The sequence below is a fragment of the Solanum pennellii genome, chromosome 3 (assembly GCF_001406875.1).
Source record: "Solanum pennellii chromosome 3, SPENNV200".
In the NCBI taxonomy this organism is placed as follows: domain Eukaryota; kingdom Viridiplantae; phylum Streptophyta; class Magnoliopsida; order Solanales; family Solanaceae; genus Solanum; species Solanum pennellii.
Window position 1 is genome coordinate 71,239,340 of NC_028639.1, and position 20,720 is coordinate 71,260,059.

General features: G+C 32.4%; 3 protein-coding genes across 12 annotated transcripts; 1 reads left to right on the forward strand and 2 right to left on the reverse strand.

Moving 5' to 3' along the window:
- Positions 1–784: 784 nt before the first annotated feature.
- On the forward strand, positions 785–3,365 carry LOC107014527 (protein HEADING DATE REPRESSOR 1). The gene is made up of 3 exons (XM_015214460.1): positions 785–1,093; positions 2,504–2,838; positions 2,967–3,365. Exons 1-3 carry the CDS (start codon positions 997–999, stop codon positions 3,168–3,170), a joined length of 636 nt encoding a protein of 211 aa, XP_015069946.1. The 5' UTR covers positions 785–996; the 3' UTR covers positions 3,171–3,365.
- A 153-nt stretch (positions 3,366–3,518) lies between these two features.
- On the reverse strand, positions 3,519–7,268 carry LOC107014526. Of its 2 annotated transcripts, none has more exons than XM_015214458.2 (6): positions 6,986–7,268; positions 6,295–6,549; positions 6,020–6,193; positions 5,820–5,926; positions 4,738–5,066; positions 3,519–4,358 (listed from the first exon to the last, which is right to left on the reverse strand). In XM_015214458.2, the coding sequence occupies exons 1-6, from the start codon at positions 7,142–7,144 to the stop codon at positions 3,775–3,777; spliced, it is 1,608 nt and encodes a 535-aa protein (XP_015069944.1). In that variant the 5' UTR covers positions 7,145–7,268; the 3' UTR covers positions 3,519–3,774. The 2 variants fall into 2 exon arrangements, with proteins under 2 accessions (XP_015069944.1, XP_015069945.1); XM_015214459.2 differs by having other exon boundaries at positions 6,295–6,552; positions 6,986–7,255.
- Positions 7,269–8,983: 1,715 nt separating this feature from the next.
- LOC107012815 lies at positions 8,984–16,458 on the reverse strand. 9 transcript variants are annotated; one of them, XM_027915203.1, is made up of 6 exons: positions 16,012–16,295; positions 14,343–14,397; positions 10,993–11,193; positions 10,782–10,892; positions 9,303–9,403; positions 8,984–9,138 (listed from the first exon to the last, which is right to left on the reverse strand). In XM_027915203.1, the coding sequence occupies exons 1-5, from the start codon at positions 16,057–16,059 to the stop codon at positions 9,315–9,317; spliced, it is 504 nt and encodes a 167-aa protein (XP_027771004.1). In that variant the 5' UTR covers positions 16,060–16,295; the 3' UTR covers positions 8,984–9,138; positions 9,303–9,314. The 9 variants fall into 9 exon arrangements, with proteins under 9 accessions (XP_027771004.1, XP_015068230.1, XP_027771003.1 ...); XM_027915198.1 differs by lacking the exons at positions 8,984–9,138; positions 9,303–9,403 and adding an exon at positions 9,553–10,018 and having other exon boundaries at positions 16,012–16,068; positions 16,160–16,295; XM_015212744.2 differs by lacking the exons at positions 14,343–14,397; positions 16,012–16,295 and adding exons at positions 13,518–13,653; positions 16,302–16,451 and having other exon boundaries at positions 8,984–9,403; positions 10,993–11,214.
- Positions 16,459–20,720: the final 4,262 nt, after the last annotated feature.

The following is a 20,720-nucleotide window of genomic DNA, read 5'->3' on the forward strand; positions in this document are numbered from 1 at the left end:
TTTGTGCACTCCTAGGTTCGGAAAAGGATCACATTTCATGGTGTACAGACTGATTTACAATACTATAGTATATGATTGTATAACTTTTATCATTACTCCGAAACTTCCGTTCTAAATTGCCTGAGGTCAGAGATAATGTGGTGTGGGCCGACCACAATACTATAGTATATGATTGTATAACTTTTACATTACCCTTGTTTAATTTAGGAAGTAGAAGAAAATATGAAGGCCCAAGACCAATGTATCAGCCAGCATCTTGGGCCTAAGAAGGTTTATTTTTGTCTTTTAAATAGTTCCCATAAGCATTTTTAGAGCTTGTTTGATCTTACTGCTCAAAACTACTTATATTTAGAAGTTCGATCAAATTCAGAGAAGGTATATTTTTGTTTTTTTAAAATATTAACTCGTAAGCTTTTTTAGAGCCTGTTTGATACTACCACTCAAAACTACTATTTTTAGGCATAAATATTTATCACTCCATCACGAACATTTTAATAATTGTCTAAATTGTTGTTCTCCGTTGAGGACGGGTGTGTTGAGAGAAATCACAAAAACCCAGGTACCATTTTGTCCTATCTCGAAATAATAATAGAATAAAATAAGGTGTGTGGGGGGTCCGGAGATAGATAGGAACAGAAAACAAGAACACCAAACATCAGCATCACCGTGAAAAACTAAAAAACAACAAAATCATGTCCGTTAAAAAATTATGCTCCCAACCATATCCTATTTACTTTGTCAAACAAAAAAACAAAAAAGGGGCTGAAGAGTTGGGTAATAAACGTTTCTTTCTTTGCCTTGCTTACACCTACAACTTACTTCAACTCTTACGCTATCAATTCTCTCTCTTATCTCTTTTTTTCTCTTTGTAGCTTATAAAAAATTTCTGATTTTTATTTTATTTTTGTAAAAAAAAAAGGAAAGAAAGATAAGATTTTTTGATTTTTTTTTTGCTTTATTTATGTGTGTGTGTTTTTTGAAATTAGAAAGTTATTTATGGAGGTAAGGCAGCAGCAGAAGATGGAAGGAATTCTTGAGGGATTTTCACCTGTTTCTTCAACTCCTGTTTTATGGAAGTCTAGAAAAAGATCTGGTAATATTTATTCTTTTTCTCTGATTTTCAATTTAGTACTAGTATTGCATGTAGTTACAGTGATTTTATTGAAATATGGGATTGATTATTTGTGGGTTTGCATGTGGTATAACTAGATCTATTTCTAGAAATGATTAGAACATACGCCGTAAAGCTAGAATTTAAAGTTTATGAGTTTCGGATATAGTCGTTTTAAGTTATTGAGCTCTGAATTAATAATTTGTATATGGTTTTATTATTTTGCTGGAAAAAATTGTACTACATCTAATTTTCACAGTTTCCTTATTTTTTGGAAAAGAGGTTAGGTTGAAAGTAGAGGATAATTTTGTCCAATGTTAGCTAGATTTAGTGGCGAATTTGCCGACACGTCATTTCTAGCTAATAAATAAGTTTGATTTTTGAATAAAAAACATTTTTTTTTTTGTAAATTTATCCGTAGCTTATTAGGTAGTAGTATTAACCGTTAATAAAGTATCGATTTTTAGTGATTTTGGTTGTCTATGTTATGATGAGTGTGTTTTTGATTCATTCATTACATTAATAGATTCTTCTGCATAATTTTACTTATTTGTTAAGGAATTTGCCTGTATAAGCTACACTTGATTACCGTTCCAATATTTTATTTTTAAAAGACTAATCTATTCCACACGGATCTTGTGTAGAAATAGTGATTTGGCCCTGCATTGTTGACTTTGTATTTTTTTAATGTACATGTTAGTGGACTCCTTAATTTATTTGGATATTCTTCGAGATGGATTAGAATATGAAAGATGACTTGTGGAGCTTTAGAAAGACATTAGCTTTGAATTGTCTGATTGAAAAGAAAAAAGATCCTTTTCTAAGAAAGGTTACATATAATATATAATTAAAGACGGTATAATCATTCCATAATTACAGAGGTCGAAACAAATGTGTTGAGATAGAATCTCAAACTCGAATCTGAAAAGTTTAAATCCTGGATCCACCTATGCTTGATAGTGTTTTTGTGAATGCTACATCAAATAGCACACTTGTTTCTTCACTGATCAAGGAGAAGATTGGTAGTTAGTGAGCTTTTTAAGTACACAAGACTGGCTCATGCTATTTGAACTTGAACCAGTCAACAATTTTCATTGAGTCGAAGAGTCTCTCTACCTCCCAAGGTGTAGGGGTAAGGCTTGCGTAACCCTCCCCAGACCCCACTTATGGATTTATATTGGGTATGTTGTAGTTGTTGAAATAGTCAACAATTTCTGAACATAACTAATATTTTGTCTGGAGAACATACTTCTGATATTTTAGTCCTGTTTAATGTCTTGTTCCATAAAGATAATAGAGTGATGACTATAAGCCCAATCAATACACAGTTCACACAATTCATATTTTGTATATCATACATTTATCATGCTAAGGAAATGCTTTGCCTAGTAGCCGGTGTGAAGAACTTGGAAACGGCTCAAAAGCAAGAAGAGTCTCCAGCTGATGAAACACCTCAAAAGCAAGATGAGTCTCCAGCTGATGAAAAGATGCAGGAATCACAGCCCTCTACTGAACTATCAGAGCGTAGAAAGGCACTATTTGAACCATTGGAGCCGGTTACAAATGCAAATGGCCGTAGGCCATCAGCTGAAACTTTGCTACCCCCACCAGACTTTGATGCTGCATGTTACCCCAAAGGTTGGCTGGCTGGAAAGAGACGGAAGCTTGTAAATGTGGATGTTGTTGAAAGTATGCGCAGAATCGCTCTACAGGAAATGAATAGAAAGGTGATGTCCTCCAAATTACCATTTGTTTACTTTCTTCTAATCTACATGTTCTGTTTTGGCTAAACCTCTTTAAATGTCTTGCTCAGTTTAAATTCAACAGAAACACTAATCATATGACAACGCTGCAGGATCGCGAAATCGATGGTCTGAATGAACAGCTAGAAGCAGATGCTCAATGCCTGGAACATCTGCAAATACAGCTGCTAGAAGAAAGAAGCAAGCGTGCTGATGTAGAGAGGCAAAATGCTATGTTGCAAAGCCAGATAAATGTGCTTATGAACATGTATCAGGATAACGATGACATTGATGATGACGGCACAGATGATTCGTAATCAGTCATTTTCTTTATTCTTTTGTAGATTTCGTTAGACAATAATAGGACAAGATATAGAAGAAGGTGGTTGTGCTTTCAAGATGTAAAATATATATTTGTGAATACCACCTGTGTGTTCGCAATATTATTTACTGTTTAAAAGCTGTGTGTAAGACGTTGGTAGTTCCTTTTATTTGATCTACTATTCCTCACACCTCCTTGCATTTGGCCTTGTCACTGCCTCTAGCACTAGGCCATTAGGCTTGATAGGGAACATTTGAAATCACGCTATCAGCAAGTAGATTCGAAATCTTGCTATCAACGATAAGTTGATAGATACCAGTTAAGAGGTATCTTTTGGTAGATGTTTTACACAACGATGAAGTAAATTCCATTAAGAAACTATTCGGACTACTTGAAGAATACTGTCTACTGCACAAACTAACATAAAGGATGACTATATACATATACTACTACCTGCACAACATCTAGGAGGGCTTTGATTACAAGTCAAGTCCTAAACTGGACACTGTAGCTAAGCAGTGTCTTGGAAGGCGCTATGCCTGCTATATACAAAAGCAACTAGGCCATACTTTTCTGGATGATCATAAACTAAGCAGATTCTATCTAGCTGGGCGGTCGGAATCTTCATAGATATTGAAGAGAAACTGAGGCAACGACGCGATTCTTGGCAGATTCAGCAACAGATCCCCTATCGAGTCTTTTCTCGACATTGAAGGAGCTGGATCATTTGATTTGTCCCCTGATGTGGAAGGATCTTCAACCTTCTTTCCACTTGTTGCTCCGGGAAAGAAACTAATCAGTTCATCAGTTCTCTTACCTCCAACTGCAACATCACCATAGTTCTCACTATTATGTGCTGTTGCGGGATCCTTCTGAAGAAGACAGCACAGAGAATTGACCCTTGTCATGAGGGATTTCTCATCTGAGGCTGGCATATTTTGAGTGTCACTAAACAAGCACCTCGAGATCTCTTCGAGTATCTCCAAGCTTTGGCGTTCATCACTGGACAAGCTTATAACTTCAGACGTTCCCTGCTCAGAAAAACGTTGTTCAAAGTGGCTCACTAAATCTTTCATTGACATGGAGGGATGAAGACCAGGCACTCGGATCTGATCTAGGTTGCCAAGGCCTTTCAATTGCTGCATATCTCTACTGACATCTTGAATCGCCCTTGTATCCATCACTGCAGGTCAAATGACATAACAGCAAATTAAAAGACAATTCACAAATGCTAAGCCTTAACAATGACATAAATATTTGGAAAAACAATTCAACTGATTCAGGATCAGTTGGAAATACTATGATTATGCCCAATAAGGCCTCAAGTGTACTAATTCGGATCTGTCTAGTATGCTTAAATACTAATTTCAAGAAACCAATGGAAACTGTAGGCAGGCAGAAAAGGAATGTAAAAATCTCTATAACCACCACAATGCTCTTTCCACCATGCAACATAAAATTAAGAAAAATAAACAAAAAATAAATAAGATGCACCAAGCATAAGAATTTAACTTCTTGAAAAGCTCAGTGTCCTAACCAAACCAGTAATAATATATAATTACCTGAGCTTGGTGAAGGTGTTTCTGGACGAATGTTTTCCAATCGTCTACTAACAACAAAGTCTTGCTCTCCATTTGTAGAAGAACAATGAGCTCCTGAAGGTGAAGCGGCACCATGCAAGTTAAGAAAGGGGGGACTTCTCTCATTATTCAGATTAAATTCCGACTCGCACACATTTGGGTCTTCAAATACTGAAATTCTGGATTCGAAATGTGGAGAATCTAGTATAATCTCTGGTTGTTGACTTAGGAAATTAAGACGGGGATCACACTGAATAAGCTTTTCAAAATGCTTTCCTAACAAGCCTTGTGGAATCTGCAAGTAATGTCGCCTACAAAGAAACAAACAAACAAAACAATTAAAATAAGGGAGGAGAGTTTTAACATCAAAACTGAACCATATCGACACTAATAAAGGAAATGCCAGACTTATGAGCATAAATAGGTCTAAGAACTTATTAAGCATACATAAAAACAGCAATACCATTATGTCAAGTTCACACAACTACTTATAAGTAAATCACATAAAGCCAATCTGGACGACTGCTGCTTCGAAAATTCAGGGTTAAGGGGCTGCAGCTGAGGTTTATCCCGACCTCAAGGAAGGTGGATTCCAAGACCAATTTATTATTTTATTTACAGTAAGGGGACGTAAACCATCAAATATTGGAGAAAATATATTACCTTTCAGTCTCATTGAATTCACTTTAGCCGACATCAAAATATTACCTTTCAACCTTCACAATTCTAACAAACGGGTAGAATAAGCAACAGATTTGGTAGGCAAGGGTGTGGGCTAGTGTATGAAGTGGGCTGGGAATCATGAGGTATCAGATTTAAATCCCAGGCAAAAACAATAAGGTAATTTCTTCCTATCTGTCCAAGTCTTGGTAACAGTGTTACTCGGAGGTATCAAGCAGCCCGGACACCATAATTATAATTTAAAAAGGCAACAGATGAGTACTTGAGGGAATCGGCATCCCCAAAAATCAAGGAAAATTAGTAAAGGCAACTACTAGTAGTAATAGTTCATAAACAGAGCAAAGACAAATAGCGAACAAGTAAAAATAAGACAAGAAACATACTTGTGCATGCTAGCTTGTCCTCCAGTAAAATCAGATGTTGCTTGCCAAAGAGTGTGCTTCCTAGGCTGTGGATTCGTCTCCCTGAAGAAAAGAGGTTGTCTTGAAAGCTGCAATACAAGAATCCTTTAGTACTTTCGCCAATTCAGTAGTAGGAAACAGTTTCACAATAACAACAGCAAAAGAGATAGTCCATCACTTACCACTACATCTAAAGTTCCAGGTCCATCATCAGGGTAATTTGCCTTCAAACCCATAATATCTGACCACTGGATTTCGATCTTATTCTTGAGACCACCGTCAAGGACTTCCCAAACAAGTTTATGCTTCGCAAAGTAACATTTTGCCACTAGATCCCCTTCATATCTTGACTTGTACTGCAGACAACAACACAATTCCAATCACATCTAGCACTTCCAAAATTCAATTTTCACTCTAAGATTACAAATTACACTCCAAACTAAAACATCAATATTACCTCCCAGCTCCCAATTCTTAGAACTGTGGCAGGAAAGTTCGAAGCCTTAAGTTTCTCAATTGTTCCAGAGTTCCCCTTCTGCTCCTTCTTCCCTTGATTTCCCACCTTGGCGTTGTTCCCCTGAGAAAGCTTCATCTGGATCAAATCCAACAGTGATGGACTCTTCCTCAGCCTCAAACCTAACGGACTGGGCTCATCAAGCGGATTATACTGCGAAGGCGGTACTGGAAAACCATCAGCTCCTACAACCAATTGCTGCTGTAGGAAAAAAGATCCCCCAATTCAATTATGCTAATCATACAAATTCAATTAAGTTAATCATACAATAAACTTCATAGGAATCACTCTAAACTAGCTATAAGTAATCCATCAATAAGCAAAACTCCTGTTTATATGAAAAACCTTCCCTCCTAGATCTGCTACAACTTTCTATATCAATACACTCTTAAATCCTAAATCTTTTTGAGTTTAAGAGTTATAAACACCATCAACTCAGTAAACAGGAAACTTCAAGTAACCCTATTTAATAAACATTAATTGATAATCTCCCATCAATGATAAGTCACCTGATTAATTAACTTCACTTAAAATCCTTAATCTTATCATCCTTTTTATAATTGATTGCCTACAAGCAAAGCACAAACACAGAATCTGCAGAAAAATCAAATCAGCAAAAGAGAAGAGAACCTACTTGTAGAGAAGAAGAAGAAGAAAGTTTAGATCGCTTGTTGAGTGGACCGTATGCTTCATCTAAAGCATCTTCAAACTCGAGCTTCACCGCCGCGTTCTTCCCTTTATGCCACTGCAACTCCGGCGACTCTTCCATGGTTGTTCTCATCAATTGAACCATACTTGAAAACCGAAGAAGTAGTCAAAAACAAAAATATCTATTTGCTTTGCTTCTTGTATATGAAAATATGAACTCAGGAGAAATCAATATTCGTTTTTACTACTACTTCCTCAATATAATAAATTTTATATATATAATGAAAATAAATATTTTCACTATATATATATATATATTATATTTTATTCCATAAAAAGGAAAAAACACGTGTCGATTACACGCGCTTGTAATGTACTCTATGTGGAGTGAGCTGGAGTCACGTGAGTAGTTTTGGATAAAATGTATGACGTGGCATAAAATCGAGAAGGTTCGTTTTACGGCAAGTGGGAACGGCTGCGATAAGGGGGTAAAGTGACACGTGGAAGAATCTAACGGTGGATGACACGTAAGATGCTGAATGGGATTTGTTGGGATGGGCTGTGTTGTGGATAATGTTTTGGACATAGTGCTTTTTTTATTTTTTAATTATTTATTTTAAAATTTTTTGTCGGTTTGTGGATGACGGAATAAACAGGCGTGTACCTACTTTCTACTTTTCTTTTATCAGAAAAATTCAATATTCATATTACGGCGGCTTTGTAATTCACGCGCTGTCATTTTAAGACCAATCATCAGTTGGATTTATTTGAATAAAACAAAGATATTATTTCTCCGGTGTAATATCTTTTTAAGTCGATAATTATTTAAAATGATTTATTCGTAAACAATTAGAGATTAATATCTTTTAAGTCACGATAATTATTTAAAATGATTTATTTGTAAACAATTAAAGATTAATATCTTTTAAGTCAAGAATTTATCAAAGTGATTTATTTACTTATGAAGGTTATTTTTTTCTTTGATCATAAATATGCTAGTATTGTTACTTTTCGAAATTGTAAATTTACAGTTTCTTATTTTTGATTTATGTGAAAAAGTTAAAGCCTATGATATAAGAGGAAAACAAAGTTTTTTGAAAGAGGAATAGGATATATATTAACAAAGTATTATTTTAATGTATTAAGTATACATATTATATAAAAGTGAATTTCTAATTTTTTTACCATAAATATACTCACAATCTTTGGAATGTAAATCTTTAACAAGTATTAACCAAATTTAACCTATTATTAATAATTAATTCCCATTTTTATCACAGTTTACTCGGTATTAACAGTTTAATCAAATTATATTAATATTTTATAATATCAATAAATAAAATGTAATTCTTCTTGAAAATGCTTTCCCTGTATTAATTGGATAAACTCATAACTTAAGTTTCACTCTCGGGTCGTAATTCTTCGCACACCACTTTCTCATATAATATATATAAGTAGATTATGCCCTATTTTTATTAAAAAATTACTTGTACAAATCTTCTTTTAAAAGATATGATTATGTAATATACTATTTATCGTCGGTATAAAAATTTTTATTTTTCTAATTAAAATATATATACGTATATATTGCACATACACCTTAACTCTAAATTAAGTTGCTTCCATATCTAATTTTCCAATTCCACTACTCACCTACCACCTATCCCCCCTAAGAATATATTAATAATTATTAAAAAGAACTGCTTCTTATCTTCTCAGTTCTCACTACTTTCTTAATCATAAAATATACGTTGTAATAATAAAGAAACATAATATAATAAGAAAGAACTTATCACGTTGTCTAATCAAATTAGTTAAGATTATTTAACGACTAACAAGACAGAAAAAAAATAAAAAAAAAAGGGAATGATGCTAGGCCAAGTAAACCAAGTTGGCCTAGTTGCATTTTACAGCTATTACTATACTAGATGGGGAAGGCCCGTGGCAAGCACGGGCCCAATAGTCAAAATATCAGAATCATTGATGATAGTTGTCACAGAAGATAAGATAATGTGATATATTATATAGTATTAGAGATGTTCAAAATATATGTACAACTGATATTGGACATCAACATGATCCATAGTAACTAAGGTAACAACATGTGGATGCTGCTGTTCATTTTCAGTTGCTGATCTTCTTCATCATTCCCAAAACCATAGCATATTTGTTGAAGTATTCAAATTTCAAGAGCAGAAACAAAACACACCAAAATAGTCTCATGGCTACAAGAATCAAATCTGATGCTGCATGCAAGAACAAAACAATAATTTGATGAAATTTAAGCTCAAAAAGATTGTTACCTCAGTTGTATTCTACAGCTCTTCTTCTCTGTAATTTCTGACTAATTGATGTTCTCCTGTAGTTAAATTAACTGGTAGGTTTGTAACTTCGAAAGCTTCAACTACAAAATGAGGGAAAAAGCTCTAGTAAGAGTAGGTGAGATGAAGGGTGAAACTATATCTATAGATATTCAGAAGACACATTTCAAAGCTGGAACTACAAAATGGTGACCAAGACGATTTGATGTGATGGTTGAAAGAAAACTTCAAGTATTTTGGCAACCAATGTGAATATTATTAACATAAAAACCATAAAAGATACTTATAATCATCCAAACCTCAACATATTGAGGAAAAGTAAAGACATGTAATTACACAATTTTGCCAAAAAACGACTACATCTACTTGGATTTTTTGTATCATTGAACATTAATATTGTTTCACCCATTTCTCTATTAATTGTGTTCACTATCTCTGTATACTGCATATGTACTCCTTTGAAGTGTTTCCAATTTCTTGCTTTCCTCCCCACATAGCTGCTATCACTTACTTCTTCAAACTCTTCCAATGTTTTATCTTGATTATTTCTACTGTTTCCTTGAAACCTCTTGTAGGTAGACTGACTTTTATCCATTGAGTTATTGTATCTCTTACTTTTGTAGCATATTCACATTCAACAAATAAATGATTGCTTGTCTCCATAGTTGAATCTTGGCGCATACAACATGAAGTGTCCTCTACATGTATATTTTATATGGTATATTTTAAGGAAATATTGATTATATTAGAGGAGAACATAGAGTTGCAGCTAATGATTCATCCCAACGACTCAGAATCACTTCAGAAGTTGTCCTTTTTTTGTTAGAATTAGCTTGTGACCAGAGGTAATTCGTTTTGATTTTGCAAAATCTAAACAGGCAGCAACATTTTACAACTACTGTGGTAAGAACAAAATGTCTCTGGCAGCAACATAAAATCATTTATATGACTGTAGAATTATCAAAGCTTTGTAAAAGAGCATATTATGTCTTAGAAGAATAACACAACATGTAATGACTTCCGGAATAAATACTTGACATGTAATGAACTGAACAATTTTTTTATACCTATTTCTAAGCAGATGTTGTTATAACGATATGATATTTTTCCCACAAATAAAATGTTGGGCATCCTACGGCTCAGAAGTGTTCATTTGTAATTGACAAACCATTCTATTAGCAGCAATATACAGAAATAATTCATATATAATCATATAAAAAATAGAACAAAGCACAATATGGAAACCAAACTCTTAGCAGATCAAACCAAAAAAAGGCAGAGGAGAAGCAACTCATGTGAACTGTGAAGATTCGATAACCCCCAACCCAATAGGAAAATTTCAGCTATTATTTCTCGTAAGTGCAGTACGCGTCCATTATGTTTGATCCTATACGTGAAAACTACTAACAGAATTTTGCTGTTTTTTTTACAACAGATTTACCTAAAATATGGTTAGCTAACCTTGTTGAGGAGATAACGAAGAAGTGCTGATTGTAAGGGCGCCAGTACTATTTGATTGATGATGTCCTGTAGTTAAAGTAACTGGTAGGTTTGTGGCTTCAGAAGCTTCAACTACAAAATGAGGAAAATAGCTATAGTAAGAGTAGTAGCGTCTAACTATAATTGTAGATATTGAGAAGATAGAAGGAAGATAAGAATATGCTCAGCTAACCTTCCTGAGGCGATAATGAAGAACTACTGATTGTAAGAGCGGCAGTAGTATTTGATTGATGAAGGTGTTTTTGTCTTTTTGACTCAGCCCTTTTTTCTCTTAGCTCGGATAAAAATAATTGCTTTCTCTCTGGTGACATCTGTGCATATCTGGTACGACGATGCAAATTTCTCTCAGAAGTTCTTTCTTGGGCAGACACATTATCTCTATTTTCTTCCATTCCTGTTTCAATTAGTTCATGGTTTGTTACAACAAGAAGTGGTCCAGCAATTGAGAGGAAAAAAAAAGTTAAGATTTTTTTTTTTTGTAAAAGTGGACAAAAGAAGCCTTCTTACACTTTTTAAATGCTAACCAAATTCATATTTAAAAACAAAAATAATCAAAATGCATATACTTCTAACTGCTTGTCTGGGTGTACTTCAGAAAACATGCCGAAATTTAGAAACTGAAAGCTCATAAAAATTTTATTTGACTCTTTTTTTTTAATCTTTTCTACATATTCTTCATTATTACATGACCCCCACTACAGTAAACTCTTAAAACTGATAGAAGAAAATGAAACATCCATAATTTCCCTTTTGATGAGTGCTCAAATAATATAGTTCATCTATAACCATGTAATAATTGCAACTTTATATTTATGAAATATGGTGAAGAAAAGAGAGTTAAGGACAGTTTTGTCAGTCTTTCTCATGAGAAGATGATTCTAATGATGTTAGACAGGAGTCCTATCAAAGACAATAATAACATATTCAATATAATTTCATAAATTAAATTTGAACAATAACAATATATCCAATGTAATTTCATAAATCAAATTTAAACAGTGTAATATGTAGTACACAATTTTATTCCTAGTAAAAATAAAAATATTGTTGTTAATAAACGTTCATATTGTATATAAAATATCAGGATAGAGCCGATTTAGATGTTGATTATTCAAGCTAATTTGGATTTCGATATGCATGATAGCCATTAACTGTCTTATATATGGTGCAATTTATCTTCTTCAGATGGTCTGTTGATACATTCTTATGGGTCCTTTGAGTACCATGCATATAGTATTCAATTTTTTCATTGTAGAAATAACGTAGGAATGCATGCAGTGCATCTCTAGCAACCAACGCGATAATAGCAACATAAAAAGCAGAGCAATAATGAAACCCAATCAGCTAAAAAATGCAGCAATAGTTTAGCAAAAATGCAGCAATCCTTAGGCCTCAACTTCTGTCCAAAGTGCAACATTTGTAGCAGCAATATTTTGAAAAAAGCGCAGCAGTTAGCTAACTTAAAAGTGCAGCAAAGTTTAGCCAAATATATAGGCAAACCATTGGCTCAAATATATCCAAAAGTGTAGCAAAATTTAGCTCGACACATAGCAATAGTAGACTGAAATTTGATCAGAAGTGTAAGAATTCAGCAGCAATACAATACAAAATCAGCAACCCATGGTTTAAAATACATCAAAAAAACAGAGCAGAAAAAGATTAAAACGCAATAATGATTCAACCTCAAAATGAGGTATCAAACCATAGCAGTGAACCTCATCAAAGGCAACAATTAATTCTCATCAAAGACAGGGATAACAACAGGGCAGACACATTATCTCTATTTTCTTCTATTCCTGTTTCAAGTAGTTCATGATTTGTTAAATTAATTTTACAATTTATCAATGACATTGATGATTACTATGATTTAAAGCAGGTGTGGGCGATAAACAACCTTTGATCCATTTCCACCTCTGACCAGTTTAACACTATAAGGACCCCAAGTAGGCATGTACACAATCATACAACCATCAGTAACTGAAGATTAGTTTATGCTACAACTCCCTGTAGCTGACTCATCTGCATACACTCGAAACATTGTGTGCTTCCCAGGTACATCAAAACCATAGAAGTGGATGAGTTTGGGAAAAGATATGCACAATAAAACAAATAATAAAAACTTCACCTAGTGAATGGTTTTTACTTTCTTTTCTCTAGACTTGTGAAAAGAGGAATTCATTTAGTGGTATGTATATGTCGAGCATCTCAAACGAATAGTGGAATAAACATTATTAGAATGTGAAAGAACAACATCTCTTGATATAAGGTATTCAAGCAAAATATTATGGACAGTTTGACGTAGCTTAGCATGTTAAAACTGCCTCTATACGTTCTATAGAGCAGATGAAGGAGACACGATATTCATTGGTAATAAAATATTGCTCATTTTTAAATCCAGCAAGTGTTAAAAGTTGAAAATAAATTATAAGGCATCTTTGTAATTCCCTCTATTTTAATACTCTCATTTATTAAATGTACGTCTAAGATTGTATAAGAATGTCCCAAACCAACTGCAAGGATTTCTTATGTAATTTTCTTTATAATAACAACAACCTATTCAGTTTAATCTCATAAACCAAAGCGCAAATACAGGAGAACGCACGAGAGAAATGTACTTTGAAACTGGAAAGTGAGCTGTATATTGGATTGAAATTGTCATGTAGAAGAGTGTTTATAAAGCTGAACAAAATTACTTACTTATTGTCCATACCAGTGGCTTTCCGTTAGCTCTTACTTGAGTTGATAGTTTACTGCATCACGCTACAATTTGCTTCCACGGTTAGCAAATCTGTTGTTACGAATAACGAAATAGAGGAGGAAAAGAGCCAATGATCTGAAGAGAAAGCTTACCAAATTCAATACCAAGACTAAAGTTTTCAAGTCATACTATCCATACAGACTGTAAGCAACTTAATAAGTAGAATCTCTTCTATTTTTTTCTAGCCTCATGATTCCTTTTACATAGATCATTCTTTCTAGCTGGACCTAAATTCATATTGTAGACATCTATGGTAATACTATGTATTATAGGTTTTGTTTGAAACACAATTGTCAACGTTTCTTAGCTGTTATAAGCATGACTTAATCGAAAGAAATAAACGAAGCAACAAAAAATGATAAGGCCAAATCTGTACATACATACGTAAGACTCACCACTCCTTTGATTAACCTCATGTAATATAAACCTAAAACACAACCATTTCAATAATCAACACACCAACAGAAATAACGCAGAAGACAAATTAATTTTCTTATGAGGAGGTTTCATCAATCACTAAATATCACACAATAAGCGTTAAGAGTTTGTTGGTTACTATTATCTGTTTAAGTATATATCAAGTGAGCTATAGCAAATCTTACTAAAAGAAGGATAAAATTATAGAGAAACACATATATAGCCTGTTAAGATAAAGAGAAACCATTAGCTACTATTCAAGCTTACAACCTGAGCAATTTAATACAAAGTAGTATCATTGGGATTACACTATATGTTGAAAGCATAGGCTGATTTACTTTTTTTATCACCAAAAAGCATAACAAAAGAACTTGAGAATTTCTCCAGCATTAAAAAGCTTCCCTGTAGTCATTTTAAACCATTATCTCATAACTACAATCCTCTGACCAATAATCAATTTGTGTAAAATATATCACTGAAGTTTCAAAATTACAATTTATGTTATTAGAAAGAATGTAGCAACTCTATCTTGCGTGCTATGAAGCACGTCATTTGGGTTGTAAGCCCAAAAACAGTTTCGTATAATGATCAGTCGAGTCACTATTAATTAAATTCCCTTTCATAGTAATACTTCTTACTTCACTGCTATACTATCACCTGATAAAATATTTCTTCAACTAAATAAGTTTGCTTATATTAGTCTTTCTTTTTCTTCATGGTCACAGTTCAACAGATGTAAATGTCACACAATCATCAAAAACATATAAAGACATATAACAATATACATTACTCTCTTCTAGAAATGAGAGAGTGAATACCACTATGTGCATTGTACAAAAAGCAGTAAAAATTATACTAAAAAGGGGTTGAACACTACTCTATTAATTAGTTGTACAAAAAGGAATGAACATTATACTTTTTAATATCCTATATGGTCTTTTGTTTTTATCTTGCTTCGAATGTTATTTCAAATGAAATGTAACTATCATTCGAGGGAATAGTAAGACAATAAAAAAGATTTTCCCATTCAATGTCATTTGGCAATGATGATGATGAATCATGGAAGTAACTTCACGGTTGAACAGTATGTCAGGCTTTGTTGTTAAGACATAGTGCGAGTTCATTACTTTATCCTCTCCTCGGGTTCAGTGCAAAATGTACAGAGGTTGTTGATACAAAAAAATCTGAAACTATAAATCAATTTTTAATGTATAAAAAAAACTCTAAAATGAAGTTACTGCTACTTTTAAATTATTCACATAAATATATTTTGTCAACAGCAATGTCATACCAAGTAAATAATATAATGAAAGCACACATGGCCAGTACAATCACAAAATCGATGAATTAGAGTAACCCCACTTTCACCAGCTAATAACTTATCATAATAAGCATCAACATCATTCCCAAACACAGAAAGAAGACCCATCCCAGTTATAACAACACGCTTTTCGGGGTCTTTTTCCCTTGTTGGAGCTGAAACTGTAGTGGATGAAGCTGAGATAAAAGGGGTTCTTTTGGGTCTCAATGGCTTTACATTGGTGAATTGGGGTATGGTTTTGAGAAATGGGTCGACCGGAGATGGCCGGAGAGATGAAGATTGGATAGCTTGCATGGTTACCGGCGGAGAAGGAAAGATGTAGTTGGTGGAGTTTCGGTGACAACAATGTGGATGCATGGGAAAGGCTTAAAACTACTGACAAATGTTCTATGAAATCACAATATATATATATATCTCCCTTATTTAGAAGAGGGAGTATAAAATTGTCTGATTTTCATCACATTAACACTTTTAAGTGTAAAAATTGAAACTTTAGGAACTCAAACAAAGAAATAGCAAACCCAGATGTTAAAATTTTCTGATCTTTATCATATTAACAGTTTTAAGTGCAAAAATTGAAAATTTGAGAACCAAAGAAGAAAAAAAACGAAACCCAGATGAGAAAAATCTCTAGCACATTTACAGAATTAAAAGCAAAAACTGAAAAAATGGAGAGAAAAAGAGTAATGGGTAACCTCTAGGTTGTTGTTGTTCATATGAAGATGAAGAAGAAAGAGAACCATGAATTACAGCTGAAGAAGTGAAAGCCAAAGCGATTTTCTCAAATCTCAAACAACAAATCTTCAATCCCAAATATATAAACACAACTACTTGTCGCCCTACCAATATTTGTTGAAGTATTCAAATTTCAAGAGCAGAAACAAAACACACCAAAATAGTCTCATGGCTACAAGAATCAAATCTGATGCTGCATGCAAGAACAAAACAATAATTTGATGAAATTTAAGCTCAAAAAGATTGTTACCTCAGTTGTATTCTACAGCTCTTCTTCTCTGTAATTTCTGACCACTATGCGATAAAACCTGTAATTTGTATTATCTGGACAGCAACATTGAAGCGAAATTTGAGGAAAAATGGAGATTAATGGAGAGGAACTGTGGAGGAGAAATCAATGTAGAAGCAAATGTGGAGGAGAAGTAAACAGGGAAAGAAGGAAAGTAGATAGACAATAAATGTACAGATGTAAAAAGTACAACCAAACTACAAATCTCCTAATTTAATGGTAAAATTACATAATTATCCCTGTTAAATAAAATAAAATATATATTATATATTTAAAGTACAATTTGAGTAGCTTTGGGAACAGCTTTTTAAAGCTGTGTTAGTCCTTTCAACTCCCTCTTCTAAATAACGGAGATATTATATTGCTATGTATCAATTTCAAACAAATATTGATGGGGTTATTGTATTGTATTCATACAGTATTATATTGATTATTGATATATCATGATATTTTTTTTCTTTATCTGATTTAGAATCGATAAATTCAAAATTATCACTAAAAACTACTTATTTTTAAATCAATTGTTAGTATAACATGATTTTTTTCCCTTTATCTAATTTAGGACCAACAACATCAATAAGGTAACACATACTATGTAACATATGTACATGAATAGTTAGACTTTAGCAAAACAAATTAATTTTATATTGATTTACTGAAACGAAAGAAACTTTTATTAGACTTTGTAATACTTGTAATCTTATTTTGTATATTTATAAATACATAAACTTATTTTTAGTAGATCTTTTAAAATTTCTTATCATTTGAAAAAATTACAAAAACTCATATTTTATGTGATGTATCAGTTGGATACATCATTTTACACGATATATCGGTTAAATACATTACTTTACGATGTGTCCAGACGTACTCGATATATTGGAATATTACTTTCGGAGATGTATCAATCGAATACATACGTGATGTATCGATCGGATACATCATGTGATTGTATTAGAACGTATGCAATGTATTAGTCAGTTACACCACTAGACTTGATTGTATAAGAACATATGCGATATATCAGAGCGTTGAGTGATATATCTGAAACGGAGACGCAATATATAAAACGTTGAGGGATGTACCATAAATTGAGGCGTTTTGAGATATGTCCAGATTTCACCAAATTTAAGATTTTTTTATGATCTGAAAAAGAGTAAAAATAAAATATAATTAACTCTTTAACACTATGACATTCGCATAAAATATACTGAATTTATAGTGGCAATCCAATTCCTCCGGGCCACTAAAATGGGCTACCCTACAAAAACGTAAAGCCTTTCCGAGTGGCCCATTGATCACCTCAATACTACCGGCCCATAATATTAAGAACCTCTCCACATTTTTTTCCCTTCTATTGTGTATTGACCTGAATATTTCACTATTTTGTTCTTGGGATAATTATTTAGTAAATGATTTTTTTTTATTGCTTTCTTTTAACGTATAATAATATGTTCATTGAAATCCTACAAGTTAAGTTAGGATATTTCTTGTAGAATAAAGTTCTAAATTATATAGTCTAAAAATTTGTAAATTATTAACTAAAACGATATTTATTAGTCAATAATTCTATATGCAAGTTAAAGTTGACAAATATATAAGCAATATTAGATATAAATCTAACATCTTTGCGTAGATTAATATCAGACTATTGACCGAGTTGTGACAAACTCCATATAAATTATATATATAAATTTAAAACTAATTTTTTAACTTCCGTTAAATGAAGGGTATATGTGAGCCATTTTGTAACGGCTGGGGTATATGTGAGCCGTTTGTATAACGGTAAGGGCATATATGAGCCACTTTCATAACGAGGGGTATATCAGCTCCAAATGACAAAGTTGAGGGGTATATCAGACCCTTTTCCCTATATTCAATATGACCCATAATGACTTAGGCCTCATTTGTTTGCACTTAATGGAGGTTTGAATCTTAATCATCGAGATTCAGCCTATTAAGTACGTTTTTTGGTTTATAAGTCTGATTCAGCCTATTAAGTACGTTTTTTGGTTTATAAGTTTGAATCTGAATGATTCAGATTCAGTCCATTAAGTTCATTTGTTTTATTTTTTAAAAAACCTATTAATGGGTCTGAAGAGGTCTAAATGAATCATATCTGTAGGAAACTCTTAACAACATTTAGACTCATTTAATAAGTTATCAAATAATTAATAATCGCTTCTGTGCGCGTGCCTTTTTATCTCAAAATTAAAAACTTTCTTTCTCTCTTTTCTCAATCAAACACCACTTTTTCCCTCTTGAACGGGTAAGTTTTCATAAATCCTTTCAAGTTTTTTTTTTATATTAATAATTTTCTTGTATTGACTGTGTCAAGAACAATGTTGGTGTATTGGCGTTTATCAACAATTTTGAATGAAAAAAATTGTACTTTCAAATCAAAATTATTAAAACTTTTAATTATTTTTTTTTTTTATCAAAAGCTATATGTTTTGTTGAAATGAATTTTTTATGATATTTTATTAATTTAATGTAATTTCACATGCACATTCAGATAGTATTAATTATTTAGTGTTTAAATTTAGAGACCACATCTTAATATTCAGATGTGTATTTAGATTCAGACCTCTTAATCTTAATGGGAAAAAATGAGGCCATAGCCAAAGATATAAGTTGTCTAGTCGTTATTAGAACAATATGATAGCAACTTAGAGATGCGTCCAAAATGCTAATAAGCTTAAGATTAGTTGGTGATTATTGGATGAGAGAGTTAGTTGATGAATATAACTTTCAAGAAATCATGATTAACAAGTCAATCAAGGAAGTAATCTAATTTCCTTTAGACCAGGATCTCTTAATTCATGTATAATTACCCTAACAAACCATTACAAGTTGATACAGGTGGACCTATGTACGTGAAAAGGAGGGGCCATCAAACCTCGTTAACTTCGAAATCAATTTATAATTTTTATATATTGAAATAAAACTATATTATATATTTGATTAGACATCTTAAAACACAAAAGTCGATTAGGCTAATTGTCAAATTTGTTGGTTAGCGCCTAAGCTCTCATGTGATGGCCCTATACGTAATTTAATTCTCAATTGTTGCATTTCTTTGAATTCATTATTAGTCTCCGTTCTATTTTACGTGACACTTTTCGGATTTTAAGATTTAAGCAAATCTATCTCTGACTGTAAATTTTTCATAGATTTTTTAAAGAGTTTTCAATTATTGTGACATATAGTACCTTTTATGTAATTTACAAATATAAAAAGCTTATTTATAAAAAATTGAAGATTTCATACGCAAATTCTCGATCACCCTAAACTGTTTAATTCTTGAAAAATGAGAAGTATCACATAAATTGGGACAGAGGAAATATATAAAATTCATTTTTAAGTGTACAATCAGAAGTTCTTTTTATCAAATTTTGAATTCTTCTACACAAATAAATAGGTGATAAATACGATAAAGCTATTGTCAAAGTGATATAATACCTTTTGACTCGGTAGTCATTTTGAAGGATCCAACACGAATATAACAATATTTTTGAAGAACCCGACCTAACTTAGACCAACATCATAATGAAAACAAAATGATATTGCATCTAGGGTTGGAAAATAGGCCTGATACCAAAAAACTACATATACAATAATTATAAATAATAGCCTGTTCAAACTCGTGAACTCACACCGTTATTTTGAAGGCCAAAAAAAATGAAATTGATGATTCTTTTTAAATTTATAATATATTGCAAGTTGCTTTTAATCAAGTATAATGTAGACATCTTTCAAGTTGCCCAAGTTTTATTATTATTTGGTACAACTTTATTTGCTTTCATTTGTTTTTCCATAATAATATTATGTGATATGGGGTCTGTATAGTTGGGGTGGGGTTTGAAATTGGGACTCTATAATTAAAAAATTAGAAGAAATGGAATTATTGTTTAAAAACTTAACTGGATTTAGATTTAATTCATTTGATTATTGGAATAGTAAAGTACAAAGGGGAAAAATAAAGGTGCAAATCAATTAAAATTTGGTAGTTATTTTGATTGGGAGTCAATTTGATGCAAGAAATTCTACTATATTTATTTTTTGTTATGTACAATCCTAGTACTTAAATTAAATGAAATTTTGCATATAAATTGATATTTATAATACTCGCCTATTTATGATTTGTTTTGACTAAATTTGTGGAAACACAAAAACGAAAAACGAAAAACGAAAACGTTTTTTTTAAAAAAAAATAAAAAATATATCTTATTTTAAAGAGCTAAACTAAAGTGCTTGGTAAAATTTTTTAGAAAAAAAAAAGAGTTTTTAAGTAGCAATAAAAAATTATTTTCAGAAGCTACTTACAAATTATTATGCAATATTGACTAAAATACTTTTTAGACTTAAATTTCTGTTCTC

What these genes read in the sequence shown, in the direction of transcription:
- LOC107014527 (XM_015214460.1), top strand. Translation starts at nt 997, where the DNA reads ATGGAGGTAAGGCAGCAGCAGAAGATGGAAGGAATTCTTGAGGGATTT. An exon ending in GAAGTCTAGAAAAAGATCTG is followed by an intron (nt 1,094 to 2,503) that starts GTAATATTTATT and finishes TTTGCCTAGTAG; the next exon opens with CCGGTGTGAAGAACTTGGAA. An exon ending in TACAGGAAATGAATAGAAAG is followed by an intron (nt 2,839 to 2,966) that starts GTGATGTCCTCC and finishes ACAACGCTGCAG; the next exon opens with GATCGCGAAATCGATGGTCT.
- LOC107014526 (XM_015214459.2), bottom strand. Translation starts at nt 7,144, where the DNA reads ATGGTTCAATTGATGAGAACAACCATGGAAGAGTCGCCGGAGTTGCAG. An exon ending in CTTCTTCTTCTTCTCTACAA is followed by an intron (nt 6,553 to 6,985) that starts GTAGGTTCTCTT and finishes TTTTTCCTACAG; the next exon opens with CAGCAATTGGTTGTAGGAGC. An exon ending in GGACAAGCTAGCATGCACAA is followed by an intron (nt 5,067 to 5,819) that starts GTATGTTTCTTG and finishes GTTTCTTTGTAG; the next exon opens with GCGACATTACTTGCAGATTC.
- LOC107012815 (XM_027915198.1), bottom strand. Translation starts at nt 16,059, where the DNA reads ATGGTTCTCTTTCTTCTTCATCTTCATATGAACAACAACAACCTAGAG. An exon ending in TGAACAACAACAACCTAGAG is followed by an intron (nt 14,398 to 16,011) that starts GTTACCCATTAC and finishes AAATGACTACAG; the next exon opens with GGAAGCTTTTTAATGCTGGA. An exon ending in TTCATTATCGCCTCAGGAAG is followed by an intron (nt 10,893 to 10,992) that starts GTTAGCTGAGCA and finishes CTCATTTTGTAG; the next exon opens with TTGAAGCTTCTGAAGCCACA.